The 20,228-nt window shown below is 42.0% G+C and overlaps 1 protein-coding gene across 2 annotated transcripts in view; it reads right to left on the minus strand.

Annotated features, from left to right (window-relative positions):
- The window catches only part of tmc3 (transmembrane channel like 3), a 107,870-nt gene that overhangs the window by 56,583 nt on the left and 31,059 nt on the right, over positions 1 to 20,228 (minus strand). For both annotated transcript variants that reach the window (XM_077592968.1, XM_077592959.1), the window contains exons 4-10: positions 17,718 to 17,799; positions 17,461 to 17,567; positions 8,861 to 8,959; positions 8,512 to 8,654; positions 3,203 to 3,350; positions 3,007 to 3,050; positions 145 to 292 (exon numbers count right to left, since the gene is read on the minus strand). In XM_077592968.1, the coding sequence (XP_077449094.1) occupies positions 145 to 292; positions 3,007 to 3,050; positions 3,203 to 3,350; positions 8,512 to 8,654; positions 8,861 to 8,959; positions 17,461 to 17,567; positions 17,718 to 17,799 (771 nt within the window). The remainder of the gene's footprint in view (positions 1 to 144; positions 293 to 3,006; positions 3,051 to 3,202; positions 3,351 to 8,511; positions 8,655 to 8,860; positions 8,960 to 17,460; positions 17,568 to 17,717; positions 17,800 to 20,228) is intronic.

Consider the following 20,228-nt stretch of genomic DNA (forward strand, 5'->3'; position numbering starts at 1 on the left):
ATGTGGGGATCGAATTAAATAATATACCACTGTAATTCCTTATCAATTGGCTCAGTGGTAGGTCTCCACTTTGACTGATTACCTGGAACTTCATTGTACGTTTGATAATGTAATTATGATGATTTATGCTCTTCTCATCTGTACCTCATTCTTTTCCCACAGTGTAAGCTCCAGTTTTTCCTGCTCCAATTTTTGAGAACGGTCCACCACAAAGTAGATGATGTAGATGCTCCCAGCTAGAGACATCAGCACAAGGATATTGGCTAGTAAACGCAGGCTGATCAAAACGGCCCTGTAGAGTTACACAGAAACACATAGTTTTGTAAATAATTTCAAATTGTCTTAATTTGGTAAAACTGAGCTAAGGAACATTGCTTATCAGATACATTATCATGCATAATATTATTGTATTGATTGTATAGTGCCACCTTGTGGTGTAGTGGTTTACCTGCCTGACTGTGGTGCGGGCAGGTGTGGGTTCAATTACCGCTGGTGGCAGTATGATTGGGGGTGCGGATGGTCGTTTGTCTCTTTGTGTGCCCTACGACTGTGTCAGGCCCCGGACTAGACTGGTGGCTGGTTGTGCCTGCCACCCAATCACAGGCCTAGCCCCTAATAACTCGAGCACTTCCAGGTGTGATTCATCAGCCAGTGAGGAGTATTTAAAGCCACCAAGAACATGACCACGCCGCTGGGTCGTCTTAATCAGTTTACTGTTAAGTACCCTCTTGCAATATCTCCTTGCTTGCCTCTACTGATCTCCAACTTCTTGTTTTGCTCTCAGGATCCCGACCACGCTCAGCCCCATGACCAAGGACCACGATCACGCTCTCACACATTGTAACCTTCGCTCTGGAATCCACTACGTACTCCTCGGGTACCGACCTTCCTGCCACGACTAACAACTCGCCTATGCTACTCCCTTTTGTGTCTCTGCCCGTCTCTTGGACGCTTTCAAGAAAAGTTCCACATCCAGACTTGCTGCTTTTGCCTCCTTTGGGGTCCTCCGTCCCCGATCGTAACAGACAGACTGGCAAACAGTCTAGGGTGTGGTCTGCCTTTCGCCCGAAGACAGCTGAGTTAGCCTCCAGCAACCCCCACAACCCTTTCGAGGATTCTTCCGAAGATAACGTTTGTAAATGACGTGGAAAGTCAATGCACACTGGAGTGCTTCCGCTTAGTCATTTCCGCTTGAAGATAGTTGCATGAACTACACAACAGCATCGCTATTGTGTGAGTTTTTATTTTCATCACATTTTCACTTTGGTTTACAATGTTTTACCAAAAATAACATCCAAACATTGCTTAAATAGGTAAAATTTGTCATCCTATCTTTTGAAATTGACCGTCAGTTTTCCTTACTTTTTCCTAAAAGGCATACTCCTGCTTCTGTATATATTATACATTCCTTTTTTGCATACTTTATATACGTTTGTACCGTCATTTTCATCAATTAAGCCAAAAAAAGAGGAATTCTCATTTTGGATCGAGTTGGAAAGGCGTAAACAATTGAAGCGCACCAAGATAGCAGCACAATCTTCTGCATTCCAAAGTGGTGGCGAGGCTTCAACCTCGGCGGGAGCTCAAGATTCTGCACAATCTTCTGCATTCCAAAGTGGTGGCGAGGCTTCCACCTCAGTGGGAGCTCATGATTCTGCATCTATATCATGGTTACATAGCCATGCTCAGATGCCTATTACTGAGAGTGTGGACTTAGGAGGGGCAATATCAGCTGTGGGCCCCGCAGAGGTTTGGATGGCCAGGTGTAAGAAAAAGTCTTCGGCTATTTCAGCTACTGGGGCTGGTCAGACTTATGCTCACCGTAGAAGTGTCGACCGGCATCGGAAACATCTCCGGATGGCGACGGATTTCGAGAACAATGACTAACACAAATGCTTCGCTTCAAAACTGCATGTGAAACGTCGTTGGACAACCACTCCGATCTGCATCTACTTGCGTTTCACCGTCTCCTTCCAACATTGCATTGCTTTAACATTGAGACTGCATGTAGAACGTCGTTGGACAACCACTCCGATCCGCATCCACCTGCAATTGACCGTCTCATTCCAACAGGGCTTCGCCGCAACTACCTTTCATTTTAACCGTAGCTCTCTCCAGAATATTCATGTTTTTTTTCACTTTTCAGGGTCACCATGAAAGACAATTCTATTTCGACATATTCCTCAAAATGATATTGTGTGTTACTTTTTTTTTGTTATCCTACTGACGCTTTGGCTTGATTGAATTGAACTGCTGAATTGCTTCTCATATCATATCTGTACATTTTGCTTGATTGATTTGAAGTGTTGAACTTCTTCTGTAGCATACCTGTACATAATTGTATACACGTTTTCTGTGCTATGCGTGTAACTGAAAATTTCCTTTTTCATCTAACCCATTTTTCAAAGGAGAATTGTTTTAATAGCGCAACAATTGTCTTTTGGTTCCAAACTAGCAAGGGGACCAAAGCTCTGCTTGTAACCTTACAAATAAAAAATAAAATACATTTTACAAACAAAAGTGTCATGTCTTTGTCTAGTTCTCAGTTTTTTTCTCTTTCCCTGAGTTACCTGAGTGGGCGAGCCCGAGCGACATCCCTTTTGTGCTTTTGGAGTACATAAAGGATTTTAAGGACAGTCAATTGCTGTTGGACTATTGCCTTGCTTACCGCTGTGTGCGTTTTCTTTGCATTCTTTAGGAAACACAAGGTTTTGGTTGTTATTGTTACCTTTTGCAATTTGTGTCCTGAATTTACTCGCTATTGTAGCCTGTTACTCGTGTTTTTTTGTGTGTTCATAGTCTCTTTTTTCATTGATTATCTACTTGGCTCTATTTCTATTACTGAGTCTGTCTTGGCAACCTACTCCAATGGTCTGCTGTTTTACGTTTATGTAACTAACTCGGCGGCATCGTGATTCAAAATACTGAACGGAATATTTAAAATAGATAAAATATTGTAAAAAAAACTTTACTTTATAACACAAAATGGAGAACCAGGATACCTACAGACTTGTATCTTTCTTCTTTTCTTGTTCTTCGACAATCGCTTCCTATAAGGAAAGCACTGAATCTGAATGTGTAATGTAATGCAGTAAATTAACAGTTTCATTAACTAAATAAAATTTCTGTTAAATCATATTCGTAATTAATAATTGATTGCATAATTTATTGTATATTAAAAGCAATCAGAGAATAGACTGACCCTTATGTTGTTGACAATGGCAGCTCCTTTGCTCTCTGCAGCCTCTGGATTTCCAATCAAGTAATCCCAAGCGCAAAATACTCTCCAGCAGAATGTGAAGTTTTCGTCCGAAGCACTCGCTAGACTTAGTCGTGAATTCTTGGCCATTCTGAATAAATATTATGACAGTTAAAAGAATCAAAAACAGGCAATAGAAAATTCTGACAAAATGTGGTAAATCCCTTGCACATTGCTATCAGGCTAAAAAATATAACAGACAGAGACATGCAAGACATACTGAGACTCAGTGTCGGTCCTCAAACCAGTGTGGCTTTATTGCAAGAGAGCGACAACTTTGCTTACTTTATACTCCTGTATATATAATCCTTTTCAGAAAAAGTGGGCGTTAATTTGAATATTAGTGGGTGTGTATCAGTTTAGAAGAAACTTTCAAATATGGAGTTCTCTCCTAAGTCAAACTCATGGCTACCTTGTCTTGTTAATTAACTTGTCTTATCACCCAGGCCTTGAGAATAAAGGCAGGATCCTCCCGGCCAAAGTTAAAATATCTCCTGCCTTTCTAGAATAACGGTGCTAACGAGAAATAATTATGAGTCCTGAGATAAGCGTGGAATATGTAGGACAAAGGAGTACTTGCATACGTGACTTGAGTGATAATGCAAACAAGATACATGATCAGTGTGAGTAAAGTCAAAAGGGTTATAGGCAGTCGAGAATACACATTTTGAGTACATAATAACAGACAACCATTCACGCTCACACTCATACCTCGGGGCAATTTAGAGTGTTGAACCAGCCTAACCTGCATATTTTTGGGATGTGGGGGGAAACAGGAGAAAACCCATACAAGCCTGGGGAGAACATGCAAACTCCACAGGGAGGCATCAAGGGGGCATCCTGATCAGATGCCCGAGCCAACTCATCTGCCTCCTCTCGATCCGGAGGAGCAGCAGATCTACTCCGAGCCACTCCCGGATGACCGAGCTTCTCACCTTATCTCTAAGGGAGAATCCAGACATCCTGCAGAGGAAAGTGATTTCAGCCGCTTGTATCTGGGATCTCGTTCTTTTTGTCACGACCCACAGCTCGTGACCACGGGTGAGGGTGGGAACGTAGACCGACCGGTAAATAGAGAGCTTCGCCTTTTGGCTCAGCTCCTTCTTCACCATGACGGACCGGTACAGAGTCCGTATCACTGCAGATGCCGCATCGATCCGCCTGTCGATCTCCTGCTCCATTCTTATCTCACTTGTGAACAAGACCCCAAGATACTCCACCTGGGGTAGGACCTGATCCCTGAGCAGGAGAGGGCACACCACCTTTTTCCGACTGAGGACCATGGTCACAGATTTGGAGGTGCTGATTCTCATCCCGACCGCTTCACACTCGGTTGCGAATTGTTCCAGCGAGAGTTGGAGATCACAGCCTGATGAAGCCAACAAAACCACATCATCTGCAAAAAGCAGGGTTGCAATACTGAAGCCACAATCAGTAACATAGGGCAGCCCTGGCGAAGTCAAACCCCCACTGGAAACGGAACCGACTTATTGCCGGCTACGCGGACCAGACTCTGACACCGGTCATAAAGGGACACGTAACACGGGTTCCGAAACCCCATACTCCCGCAGTACCCCCCACAAGACTGCCCGGGGGACACGGTCGAATGCCTTGTCCAAGTCCACAAAGCACATGAAGACAGGTTGGGCGAACTCCCATGACCCCCCGAGGACCCTGCTGAGGGTGTAGAGCTGACCACTGTTCCATGGCCAGGACGAAAACCACACTGCTCCTCCTGAATCTGAGATTTAACATCCCGGCGGACCCACCTCTCCTGTACCCCAGAATAAACCTTCCCGGGGAGGCTGAGGAGTGTGATTCCCCGGTAATTGGAACACACCCTCAGGGGAACCGAACCACCACCCCGGTTTTCCAATCAAGAGGCACTGTCTCCGATGTACACGCGATGTTGCAGAGGCGTGTCAACCAAGACAGCTCCACAACATCGGGATCCTTTAGAACAGGGGTCTCAAACTCAATTTACCTGGGGGCCGCTAGAGGCCAAGTCTGGGTGAGACTGGGCCGCATCAGGATTTCCACAAGAAAAGCGCTGATAAAACATTCCAACGTTATCAAATATCTTTATTTTTTTACAAAAAATAATGAATTAGATAAATTAACTTAAAGATGAATAAAAAATCAATCAATCAGTAATACAAAAATAAAATAATAATAATGAGAGATATACACTGGCTGCCTAAGTAGAGAAAATGAATTATTTTTATTCCGTTTCAAATGTCTGTATTAACAGCTCTTTAACCTTTAACTTTCTGAACCTGAATGGAACATTGAATATGAAATATTCTGAACACGGCTTCTCTTGCCTACTCCTTGCTGCTAGAGACCTGGCAGCGCTTCTTCTCACATAGCTGAGTCACATTTGGCTTGAGGGAGGAAGCAGTGGAGACCCTCAGTAGAGCTTGAAGATGCTCATCAGTAAGTCTGGACCTGTACTTGGACTTATTGAAGTTCAAGGTGGAGAAGAGCTTCTCACACAAGTATGTGCTCCCAAAAAGGCACATGGTCCGCTTGAACATTCGGGAAAGTTCAGGGAAGATGGGGGTCAACTCTCTCAAAAATTGCCCAAGCTTGTCTGCTTCTCCACTCACCTCCCTGAACTTGGCTTTGAGTGCAGAGTTGCACTGCAGGTCAATGAGCTCCATTTGAAGCTCAGGAGGGGCATCTTGCACATCAAAGGAGAAGGGGTCCGCAAAAATTTGAAATGTGGCTTTGTGTGTCTTGAAGTCTGCAAATCTGTGATCAAATTCCTCCTGTAGCTTCGAAATGGCCTCAACATACTTCTCACCACTGAATGGTGTGCCTGCATCCACGAGAGCCTTGCATGCTGGGAAATGGCAAAGGTTTGTCTGAGAGAGCTGGGCTTTCCATAACACAAGTTTAGTGCAGAATGCTCTCACGTTGTCATAGGCAGCACTGACAAGTTGCCCCTGGCCTTGTAGCTTCTTGTTCAGTACATTAAGCTCATGTGTGATATCAACAAGAAAAGCCAAGTCCATGAGCCATTTGGGATCACTTAGCACAGGAACAGCAACCCCGTCTATCTCCATGAAGTCTTTTACTTCTGCTCTCAACTCAAAAAATCTCTTCAACACGTTTCCCCTGCTGAGCCAACGTACCTCAGTGAAGTAGAGCACATCCCCATATTCTGACTCCATTTCCTCTAAAAAAGCACGGAACCTTCTGTGCTTTAAGCCCCTGGATCTGATTTGGTTGACGCATTTCACAACGACAGACATCACATTGTCAAACTTCAGGCATCTGCTGCAAAGGGCCTGCTGATGTATAATGCAGTGCAGAGCTATGGCCTCCTCCACACCCTCCTCTTCCAGTTTTTTTTTAACAAGTGCTACCAGTCCATTCTTCCTCCCTGTCATTGATGGGGCTCCATCGGTTGTTATTCCAACAAAGCTCTTCCATGGCAAACCGGCATTCTTAATGGCATCACACAGCTGGTGAAATATTTCCTTCGCGGTGGTCTGGCCATGCATTGGAATTACTGTGAGCAACTCCTCCATTACTTTAAAATAGTCATCAACACCACGGATATATATTGCGAGCTGGGCAGTGTCTGTGATGTCTGTGGTCTCATCAAGAGCCACTGAATATACACTGAAACATTGTGCTTTCTCACACAGTTGATCATAAATGTCACTTGACAGGTGAGAAATGCGCTCTGCCACGGTGTTGGCAGAAAGGCTGATGTGGTTGAACAGACTTTTCTTTTCTGGACAGACAATATGTGCAGCCTGTAATATGCACTTTTTGATAAATTCACCTTCTGTGAATGGCTTTCCTGCTTTAGCAATCAACTCACAAACGGCGTAGCTAGCTTCGACTGCTGCATTACTGTCTTTGGTAGCCTTCTTGAAGAAATCCTGTTGCCTCAGAAGACATGTTTTAAGACTGGCAACCTGGTTGGCTCTCTCATCTCCCTGGTATTTTTCGTACTCCTCAGCATGTATAATGACGTTTCAAATTGTATTCCTTGTGCACCGCAACTTTTTCAGTGCAAATGAGACACGTCGGAGTTCCCCTGTGTTCAACAAAGAAATATTGCACGCCCCACTTTTCTTGAAACTGTCTGTGCTCATCAACGACCTTTCTCTTCACGCCAGGCTTTGAAAGAGACATCTCTGGGGCTCTGTAATATGTTTTTCCACTTGGAATGAGTCTCGGGTTGATCTTTCACGTTCAGTCGCGCGGGTTTGTGGAGCATGCGCACTTTCACTCTCCGTTTCGCTCGCGAAGATGGCTACACTGACACAGGCTGGATCACGGATCATAGCGCCTCATTCAGTTGTATGCTGAGAGCAGCGGAGGAGTGTGCGGAGTGATCGGCTTCACGGCTTCTCCTCCGCACAGCTGATTGGAGGAATGAATGAGTGAGTGAGCGAGGCACTGGACAGCCCGGCCGATGTCCCGCCCTCCAGAGCCGTATACCTCACCGTGATTGGTTCATTCAGCTCCGAACACAACAAGTGTCATTCATATCAATCTTACGGGCCGCACGAACATTAATCTTTCATATTAAGACGGGGGCCGCAAATTATCGTCCCGAGGTCCGCAGTTGGCCTGCGGGCCGCGAGTTTGAGACCCCTGCTTTAGAAACTCCGGGCGGATCTCATCCACCCCGGGGCCTTGCCAAAGACATGCACGGTAGGCTGATTGGACACTAAGTTGCCCCTAGGTATGAGTGTGAGCGTGAATGGTTGTTTGTCTCCTTGTGCCCTGCGGTTGGCAGGCCACCAATTCAGGCTGTACCCCGCCTCTGGCCCGAAGTCTGCTAGTGAGGTTAAAGCGGTTCAGAAAATGAGATGATATATATTCCGGATACAGGAAGTGGATTTACATTTCAGGGGATGTTTGTTTACATGTGACATTTCGTAACATGGATTGTTTTCGTATCTTGGAACAAAAGGTTTCCCATCAAGGCTTTTATAACCTGAATATTTAGTTTGTAGAAAGAGGGAGACCATGCAAACTCCACCTGGATTTGAACCCAGGACCCCAGAACTGTGAGGCCAACGTGCTATCCACTCATTCCACCGCGCCGCCCCACTTGATTATCTTTTCTCTCAAATTTCAACAAGGATCAAATCCTTTTTGGCCAATGTTAAAAAGTGTTTATTACATTTATACTGTAAATGTAATTGCTTTTCAATGGGAAATTTTTCCCATTGTTTTGATTGCAACTCTTCAACCATATGAATTGAAAGGAATATGGAAATTACTTTCTCAACAGAATGATGAAACTGTAGGCAAAGACAGCCATCCCAACCAAAAAGTAAGCTAGGGGCAACCGGTATCCTGCGCTGCCGATTTTCCTCACTCTCCCGTAGTAGCCATAAAACAACACGGAGTATTGTAGGTAACCCTGTGGGAATTAAAATACACACACGGACACAAGGAACAATTGGCAGTACCGTTTTGTTCTATAACAATAACATTTTATGTGGGAGTTAAATTATCCTTGCTTTATGGTTTGAGCTTATACTAAATAATGCTTTATTATCACTGTATTGTGTCTACATTAATTTGGTTCAAGATATAGGTTAAATTTTAAAACAGTGAGAGCCTTGCCCCAAGTGACCAGATGGTGTCCAGGTCCTGGGCAGAAGGCAAGTGCTCCTTGGGAATAGTTTTACTCCTTGTGGATCCAAAAGGGGCTCCAGCAAGCACCTAGAACAAGGCAAATAAAAACATATATAAACAATTTATTGAATAATAAAGCAAAAACTTGAATGCATCCCATTTTTAACAAATGCTTATCTTTGTCAGGGTCTTGAAATGCTGCAGCCTATCTTACCCTAGCTGCTTGGCCTTATTGGCCTAAAATGACTCTTGAATAGAATATAATAGAATATTATAAACACATAAAGGTTTACTATGAATATATTATTTTAAAGATGCTTTAAGGTCATTTTAATGATTTTATCTTAAATATATCAACCCTGTTTGAAAATAACTGCTGAAAATATGGGTGGACGCTGAGAAAAATTGACTTCTGAATCTTTGAGTTCTTGGTATAATCTCTAGGGGTCTAATTTTTTTTAGGTTTAGGTGGTTTTAAAACACCAACTGTTGTCATCATGAGCCTAAAGCCAGTTTCTTCACTTCTTTCTTACCCGCCTCTAACACTATATAAGTCAATTGGTTTTCCTTACCAATACCACAATGCCTTTTTTATGTACGTACATTTCCTTGACCCCACAATTGTGACTACATTTAAACTATCGAAAAATATGGAGTTAAAAAAAAGACTTGTTTGGTTCCTTGGACTTTTCGTTAAGTAGAGTAGCATTTTACATTGTCTCACTCTCTCTCACTCTCACTCTCTCTCTCTCACTCTCTATCTCTCTCTCTCTCACTCTCTATCTCTCTCTCTCACTCTCTATCTCTCTCTCACACTCTCTCTCACTCTCTCTCACTCTCTCTCACTTTCTCTCACTCTCTCTCACTCTCTCTCTCTCACTCTCTCACTCTCTCACAAATTTCCTTATAAAGCAACAGGAATCATTAACCCTCATAGATAGCATAGGTTTATTACATTCTCTCTCACTCTCTCTCACTCTCTCTCACTCTCTCTCACTCTCTCTCACTCTCTCTCACTCTCTCTCACTCTCTCTCACTCTCTCTCACTCTCTCTCACTCTCTCTTCTATTGAGACGGTGGTTTAGTTGGTCTTTGATCTCAAAGAAGCATTTGACAGCAGCAACCAACTACTGCTAACCAAACTGTCTAGTTTTAATTTCTCACTGTCATGTTTTTGGGGTCGGTGGATGGGTGTGTTTTCCTCGAGTGTCTGGTCTGTGCTACTTATATGCGTTTCACCTGTTGTGTCTCTCCTGGCTTCTCTTCCCTTGTGTGACCCAGGTTTTTGTAATTTGTCATCAACCCCTGAATGTGTATTTAAACTCCTATGTTCTGGCATGTCTTTTCTGGGAGTATTGTTTTCTTATGAGCAAATGATATCTACCTATTTGTCGGTGTGTGCCTTCCTAGTTAATTTTCATTCAGTTAACTTTGTCCCGGTTTTATTATTTGGATGATTTATTTTTCATTAAAATGATAAGTTGTGCACCACCACTTCCTTCTCGTTTTTCTACTTCCCGCATCCTGGGTCCAACTTCGCTGCACAGACAAGGCAAATCATGACTCTCACCAAGCATGCATTGGATTGAATCATACATGTAAGATCGCAGTGTGTCGGGACAAAAAAAATCTACTTCACGGAATAACAGTTCTATGTCCACAGCTCTTCAGTTTTTTCATAAATGATCTGATCTCAGTACATCGTGTGTTTTAATATTAAATATAGGAAAAAGTTCATAAAATGTCTGAATTCAGGAGATAAAAATGGTGGAAGTCAGGAAACCACTTCTCCTGCGCTGAAATGGGTGGTACTCAGAGCAGGAGAAGAAGCTAAATTTCACCGTTGAAGAACAGCCCAAAAGGGCGTCATGTTGGCCTTTCCTCTTTCGCATTCTGCACACAAAAACAATGCCAAGCCGATTCCATCATTGTTTGGATTTTTTTCGGTGTTGAAAATGCCTCATTGTCATCTAAGGCATCATAAATTAATATACTGTACGTTACATCAAGAAAAAAGAAGCAAACATTTGGTAACCACTAGGAATAAAATGAAGTTATCTTTAAGATGGCGAATACCCTATCGGTCTGGATCTTGGATGGTAGGGAGAAGATACCTCTGGATAACGACATGATTAGAACCAAAGCCAAGACCTTTTACGATAGCTTAGCTCCTGATGAAGACACTGAAGACGAACCTCAGCCTTGTTAAAGTGGCGTGAGTGAGCCTCGTAGTTTTATTACAAGGACGGGCTGGTTTGAAAAGTTTAAGAAGAGGTTTGGACTGTGTAGAAGGACTTGAATTTAATTGAATGCCTTTATTATCTTTATACAAGTATAATGGACTTTGACTTGGACTAAAACTCCAATTAACCAGTTTTTTTAATTTATATCAAGCGGAGAGGAACTATTTTAACTGTTAGCACAGTATTTGAAGTACAGTGGTACTTCGACATACGAGTGCCCCGACATACGAGAAATTTGAAATACGAGTAAAATTTCGGGCAAATATTTATCTTGAGGTATGAGACAAATTTTGATATACGAGCATACAGCGGACGCGAAACGCTGCTCATAAGAACATTATGGGCACCGTCTTTCTCCCTGCAACTCCCTTGTGTAATGTTTCTACAAGCACTGGGCGGAGCGTTGCATTGTCTTAGTGTTTTTGGTGTTTTTTCAGAGGTTTGGAATGAATTAATTTGTTTTTTGTTCATTTCTACGGGAAACGTTCATTTGAGATACGAGTGAATCGACATTGGGAACGCATTAAGCTCGTATCTCGAGGTATCATTATAGAGTTCCATAACCTGTAAATGAGCGTATGCAGAAGCATTTGTGAGTAGAAGTTCCACTGCGTGTGTGTATAGTATATCGTAGTTGTTAACCCGATTCTACAGAGTGGAGGAAGACCGGCGGCCAGATTGCTTGTTAGATTAAAAAAACAAAGCTGCTTCGTGCTGTAGAGGTTCACTCGCCTGACTAAAGTACAGGAAAGCACGTAGGTCCAATTCCCGCTGGTAGCGGCATGATTGTAAGTGCAAATGGTCGTTTGTCTCTCTGTGTGCCCTACGGCTGACTGGCAACCAGTCTAGGCTGTAGTCTGCCTTTCGCCCAAAGTCAGCTAGGTTTAGCTCCAGCAGCCCCCGCATTGGTTCGGGGAGTCTGGATTCATTTCCCGCTCGGTGGCAGTGACAGTGATTGTGACAGTGAGTGGTCGTCTGTCTCTCTGTGTGCCCTACGAATGACTGGCGACCAGCAACCCTTGCTAACCTCAAGAGGATGACAGGTACAATGAAAAACAGCTAGCTGAATTTATTGAAACAATTTCCAGGTGTGCAGGACCCAAAAGCAGATCCAATGACACGATACAAATTCAGACGGAGTAATCATAAATCACAACAGTTAGCTACCATTAGATATATCTCAGAATCTTTTCCATTGGAGTGACAAAACTGACAGAGCAATTCATAATGGTTGAAGTTGGACGATATGGCTCAATGCGTAGTAGGCACAGAGGACATTTTGTCCGAACAAATGGAGCAGCAAAACTGTGGCCCCTAAAAAAATCACAGAGAAGGTTGCTCATGAGAGGAAATTGTTTGTGCTTCTCTGTTAGTGATATTAATTTAAACTACCCTTCCTTTATGATTCATATTGCTAGAGATTTTTAATTCAGGAGGATAAATTTCAATTTACAAAAAAACAGGATAATATTGCGACATCAGGCACTAAATCCCACATGGTTTGTTTAATAAAAGGCATTCAACAATGAACCTATTATTAATCAAGAAATGCAATTTCACTTCAACACCAGAAAAACAACTGAATCTTTCTAGTACCGTCATACTTTGAGATACGAGCTTAATGCGTTCCAGGACTGAGCTTGTATGTCGATTTACTCGTATCTCAAATCAACGTTTCCCATAGAAATGAACTAAAGACAAATTAATTTGTTACCACCCTCTGGAAAAAACACCCAAAAACAGGATATTACAATGTAAAAACATGTTTTTCATTGGTTGTATTTCACCATCTACTAACAGAGTAACAAATAACTAGTGGTTATGATGTTTAATATTAAAATGAGGCATTATTCTATACAACGAGGATTTCGCGGATGGGTGTGAGAGAAGAGAGAGACTTGACGGATGCGCTTGTAACGTAACATAAACTTTAAATTTAACTCAAATGAACGAATATTGCAATACGCACACTTTAAAAACAGTTTTAATCTTATGTTACACTAAATTTAAAACTTCTTGTGCAATAACCAAGGTAAAGAGGTTAATGTATTCCACCGCGGCTTTCGATGCGAACTTCCTGCTTCTCCAGCCGTATTGGCAAGCCAGCTGTCATCATGCGCCTTTTCTTCGCACTATCCTTCATTGCAGCGGCTTGCTTTGGATTGTGTTTCCCTTAATTTTTCACTAAAGCAAAAAAAAAAACACGGAAAAAATGCAACGCTCCGCCCAGTGCTCGTAGAGATCTTCGCATGAGGGAGATGTGGGGAGAAAGACCGTGCGCTGAAATAATAAGCAGCCTCTCGCGGCCTGGCCACCTGGCTGTCTCGAATGCTCGTATCTCAAAATTTGTCGTGTATCTCAAGGTAAATATTTGCTTGGAATTTTACTCGTATCTCAAATTCCTCGTATGTCGGGGCAGTCTTATGTCAAGGTATTACTGTAAAGTTTTTTTTTCCCAACCACAGTGCCGTGAGCGATATTCATGTGTGCCACAGAAAAGTCATACATTCTAATACTGAAAAATCATTAAATCAAATCAAAAGGCTTTATTGTCATCATACACAGCTGCGGAAAACGAAAATGGTGGTGCTAATCCACAAAGTGCGTTTTCCCAGTTAAAAAAAACAAATAGTAATATAAAAGTATAAAAAGTCACATCCCGGCTAGGTAAATTCTAAAATATTTCACAATCTAAGATATTGCACGTTATTATTGCACAACCCAAAGTTATTGCACAGAAGGGATTGTGTGTCGTGCTAACGCAAGTTCAGAGTCCTGATGGCTGTGGGAAAAAACTGTCCTTAAGTCTATTTGTCCGTGCTTTGTGAGACCTGTAGCGTCTGCCAGAGGGCAGCAGCTGGAACAGGTTGTGACCAGGATGGTATTGGTCCCTGACAATGTCCCTCGTTCTGCTGGGGTAGTGGGGGCTAACAATGTCATCCAGTGAGGGCAGAGAGCAGCCCATGATCTTCTGCATGCATGCATGCATTGTCAGGGACCAATAACATCCTGGTCACAACCTGTTCCAGGTGCATGCATGCGTCCATGTGTGCATGTGTGCATGTGTGCATGTGTGCATGTATGTATGCATGTATGTATGTATGCATGTATGTATGCATGCATGTATGCATGCATGCATGCATGCATGCATGCATGTATGCATGCATGTATGTATGCATGTATGTATGTATGTATGCATGTATGCATGCATGTATGTATGCATGTATGTATGTATGTATGCATGTATGTATGCATGTATGTATGCATGTATGTATGCATGTATGTATGCATGTATGTATGCATGCATGTATGTATGCATGTATGTATGCATGTATGTATGCATGTATGTATGCATGTATGTATGCATGTATGTATGCATGTATGTATGCATGTATGTATGCATGTATGTATGCATGTATGTATGCATGTATGTATGCATGTATGTATGCATGCATGTAAGTATGCATGCATGTATGCATGCATGTATGCATGCATGCATGTATGTATGCATGCATGTAGGTATGCATGTATGTATGCATGTATGTATGCATGTATGTATGCATGTATGCATGTATGTATGCATGTATGTATGCATGTATGTATGCATGTATGTATGCATGTATGTATGCATGTATGTATGCATGTATGTATGCATGCATGTATGCATGCATGCATGTATGCATGCATGTATGCATGCATGTATGTATGCATGTATGTATGCATGTATGTATGCATGTATGTATGCATGTATGTATGCATGTATGTATGCATGTATGTATGCATGTATGTATGCATGTATGTATGCATGTATGTATGCATGTATGTATGCATGTATGTATGCATGTATGTATGCATGTATGTATGCATGTATGTATACATGTATGAATGCATGTATGTATGCATGTATGTATGCATGTATGTATGCATGTATGTATGCATGTATGTATGCATGTATGTATGCATGTATGTATGTATGCATGTATGTATGCATGTATGTATGCATGTATGTATGCATGTATGTATGCATGTATGTATGCATGTATGCATGCATGTATGCATGCATGTATGCATGTATGCATGTATGCATGTATGCATGTATGCATGTATGCATGCATGCATGCATGCACGCATGCACGCATGCACGCATGCACGCATGCACGCATGTACGCATGTATGCATGTATGCATGTATGCATGTATGCATGTATGCATGCATGCATGTATGCATGCATGCATGTATGCATGTATGCATGCATGCATGCATGCATGCATGCATGTATGCATGTATGCATGTATGCATGTATGCATGTATGCATGTATGCATGTATGCATGTATGCATGCATGCATGCATGCATGTATGCATGCATGTATGTATGTACCGTATTTTCACGACTATACCGCGCATCTTATTTTTAGCCGCAGTGTCAGTAACGAGTGCTATTTCTGCATTTTAAACACAAATGACGCACCGTTTTTATAGACGCAGCCAGGCATGGCAACACATACACCATCTTAAACATGCATGCTACACCCACTCGCTAAAAACACGTTTTTAAAAAGGCAACGGAAGCAAAACTGAGTTTGGTTGTACTTTATTTAGCCATTTTACAATGTATTCCCGTCATCATTTCATTTTCGTGACTTGGTCGCAAATCAAAAGTGACGGCGAGCCGTAAAAAAAGCCATCCGGTCGTTTGACATACGCCTCACGTAGCCATAATCGCATGTTGCGGTTCGATATTAATCCATATTATATATATATGTATATGTATAGATATGTATATATATATGTGTTTGTATATATATATATAGAGTTCGCAGTCTAGCTTTGAATGCTCTGTTGACGCCAACATCTAGCGGCAGGATTTCTTTTGTAAATACAGCCGAAATGACAGTGAGCACCAAATTAGTGTGTTGCCGTCATACTGGGTGTATTGACAAAAGAACTGTATATCCTAGCAGTCACTGCGCAAATAGAGTCTGGGGTTGCTTGGCGTAGTTGCCAGCGCTATTGCGGTTCAATATTTCTCTCTCCATACACACATACACACATACACACATACACACATACACACATACACACATACACACATACACACATACACACATACACACATACACACATACACACATACACACATACACACATACACACATACACACATACACACATACACACATACACACATACACACATACACACATACACACATACACACATACACACATACACACATACACACATACACACATACACACATACACACATACACACATACACACATACACACATACACACATACACACATACACACATACACACATACACACATACACACATACACACATACACACATACACACATACACACATACACACATACACACATACACACATACACACATACACACATACACACATACACACATACACACATACACACATACACACATACACACATACACACATACACACATACACACATACACACATACACACATACACACATACACACATACACACATACACACATACACACATACACACATACACACATACACACATACACACATACACACATACACACATACACACATACACACATACACACATACACACATACACACATACACACATACACACATACACACATACACACATACACACATACACACATACACACATACACACATACACACATACACACATACACACATACACACATACACACATACACACATACACACATACACACATACACACATACACACATACACACATACACACATACACACATACACACATACACACATACACACATACACACATACACACATACACACATACACACATACACACATACACACATACACACATACACACATACACACATACACACATACACACATACACACATACACACATACACACATACACACATACACACATACACACATACACACATACACACATACACACATACACACATACACACATACACACATACACACATACACACATACACACATACACACATACACACATACACACATACACACATACACACATACACACATACACACATACACATATATATATATATATATATATATATATATATATATCCCAGCAGTCACTGCGCAGTACTTTTTCTACGGGAAAATAGTAGAGTCGAGTTGTCCTATAGACTGATTTATTTTATTTTATCGTGATAACAATTTTTGTATTGGTCCATATATAAAGCGCATTGGATTATAAGGAGCCCTGTCTATTTTGGAGAAAATTTAAGACTTTTATGTGCGCCTTACAGTCGTGAAAATACGGTATATCGCACACAATACTAACCTCGGGTAACACAATGAATGCTCCAGTCATAACGGTAAGGACAATGTTGATTCCAAATAACCAGCGAAGGAATATGAAGTATGAAGCGACACCTGATCCAAAATGACCTAAAAATTTCGGGGGGGAAAAACAGCAAAAAGTTCTTCAACAAACAAGGACATTTCTTTAATGAGGTGAAGTAGCCAATGGTAGAAAAACAAATAGCTTTCACATATACTGTAGGTCAAAAAAGCTGTAATAAAAAAGAGTGCACTTACTTTCAATTTTCTTTATCCTCACTTCCCATGGAATAAACACAACCACAATGTTGTAAAGCAGTCTGGATAATTTTTTCAGCATCTGCAAATGGAAAAAGCTTGAAGAAACATCTGCTTCCCTACTCCTTTTAGTCATATGTTCTTTTACATGTTTATTACTTGTCAAAGTGAAAATTGTTTTAAAAAAAATAATAATAATAATTTAAAAAATACAAAAAACTTTATTACAAAAAAATACAAAAAACTTGAATACAAAAAAATACCACTGTGTATTGTGGCTCTTTGACACTCACAAGCTTTGCTCTTTGTGTATAAATTGTTCGCCGCCCCTGGACTTAAAGTGATAACACTGGCAACAGAGGCAAAATACTTCCTGGATAAAAATAGTTAGACTTTACTCATTTTGGGACATTTAAAAAATAATAATAATAAAAAAAAATAAAAAATAAAAATTGCATAAAAGTGTGAAGTGCGATTTGTAGAAAAAGTGTGTCCGAGATGATTAAGCAACACTTAGTAACTTTTAGTTTTTGATGATTTTGGTGATGGCAGTGAACATAAAATGATAGTGTTTGTCCTCGTGACCGGACGATTCGCCAAAAGACGTTTTGCCGACAGACGTTTGACAGACGGACAGGTCGCCGAATGGACGTTTGGCCGAACGTTCATTCGGCCGAATGAACGTTTGGCCGAACGTTCATTCGGCCGAATGAACGTTTGGCCGAACGGAGGTTTCGCCGAAACGGGATTTGCGCGCTCGCCGCACCCCGAATCGTGTGTGTACAAGTTTTTCAACCTCGGCCCGCGGGCCATATACGGCCCGTTAGGATTTTTAATCCGGCCCGCCGCTGGCGTTGTCCAAATTATAGTAAAAATCAATGATTCATTTCCCTTTGCCGCTCATCACTCTCAATTTATTAGTCTACCGTCAATGGCAGCCCGGGAATAAGCACTCTTGGGCGGGCATGGCAGCCCGGGAATAAGCACTCTTGGGCGGGCAGATGTAACAGAACCTCTGAAAATCCGGAGCTGGACAAAAGTGCAGGGAGAAGAAGCGATGCTTCAGACCAGTCATTCCATCTATTATTATGGGAAAAGTGAGATCCCGCCCAGATAAGATGGAAGAGCTGTCGGCGCTTACCAGGCCGGAAACAGAGTATCAGGAGTGTTGTACTCTGTTACTTTTGATTATTCAGCTCCAGACTACTGAGGGACTGTTGCGGATAAGCTTGGAAGTGTGACTCTGCATATTTTCTACCTAGGTCTCAGTCTGCAGAAGTTCCCCACCTTCCGGAAGACCTCCCGTGTGTGGTTCCAGTTGTAGCTAACTCTACAATGTATTTTTCTTGGGTCTGTATCCGTTCTTGCTACTGCAACCAAGACGGCGCCACTCACGTGGCAGCCGGTAGCGGTAGCTCCATCCGCTCTTGCTCGTTTTGTGTTTTTTCTGCTTTTCTATCTATCTTTTTTAATTGCATTTTAATATTTCATAATGCTTTCCCTTATACTTTGCTTTGTACTTTGTGCTTTTTGCTTTGTTCTTTTGCGACCTTTGCGACTCGACCCCACCTGTCGCGTGGCTTTGTTTCTTTGTGCTAGTCCTAGACGTCTTTGGAGCCGTTCAGCTGTGCCTCCACTGTCATGCACGCGGGATCAGTTGTGAGCAGTGGACGATAGTGCCGGGAGAAGAGGCGACGCTCCAGACCGAGCATTCCATCATTGTTATGGGAGCGTGAGATCTCTCCCCGGTCAGATGGAGGAGTTGTCGGTGCTTTGAAGCCCCGCACCAGCCTTTCCGCTGCTGCTGATCAGGTCATAGGACAGTTTAGGACAGGGGTCTCAAACTTGCGGCCCGCGGGCCAACTGCGGCCCTCGGGACGATAATTTGCGGCCCCCGTCTTAATATGAAAGATCGATTTTTTTTTATTTATTTATTTATTTATTTATTTATTTTTATTTTATTTTTTTTTTTTTTTTTACCCCTTTCCCCATGATGGCGCCGTTTAAGTGGCAGCCAGTGGCAGTAGCTCTGTCCACTCATGTTTTTCTTGTTTTACAGCATGTTTTACATGAAAAATTAGAGGGAACATTGACATGCACCTGCTTGTGGCAGGTGTGATACTGGTGTGCCGATAGCGAGCAATGATGATGTCGTGACCGGATGATTCGCCTATTCGCCTAAAGACGTTTCGCCGACGGACGTTTGACAGACGGACAGGTCGTACTAGTATTTGTTAGTTTAATGATTAAATACAAATACTAGTATTTGTATTTAATCATTAAACGCTGTTTTCAGCTGGATTTGACCGAATTTGAGAGCATTTTGAGCCGTTTGGCGAATGGACGTCTATAGACGTTTTTTTGCCTCCATCGCGATATCATCCAGTATTTGTATTTAATCATTAAATGCTGTTTTAGGATGGATTTGACCCGATTGCTGTCATTTTACGGCTCGGTTCTGCTACATCTGCCTGCCCAAGAGTGCTTATTCCCGGACTGCCATTGATGGTA

Source organism: Stigmatopora argus, chromosome 2 (genome assembly GCF_051989625.1).
Source record: "Stigmatopora argus isolate UIUO_Sarg chromosome 2, RoL_Sarg_1.0, whole genome shotgun sequence".
NCBI lineage: Eukaryota > Metazoa > Chordata > Actinopteri > Syngnathiformes > Syngnathidae > Stigmatopora > Stigmatopora argus.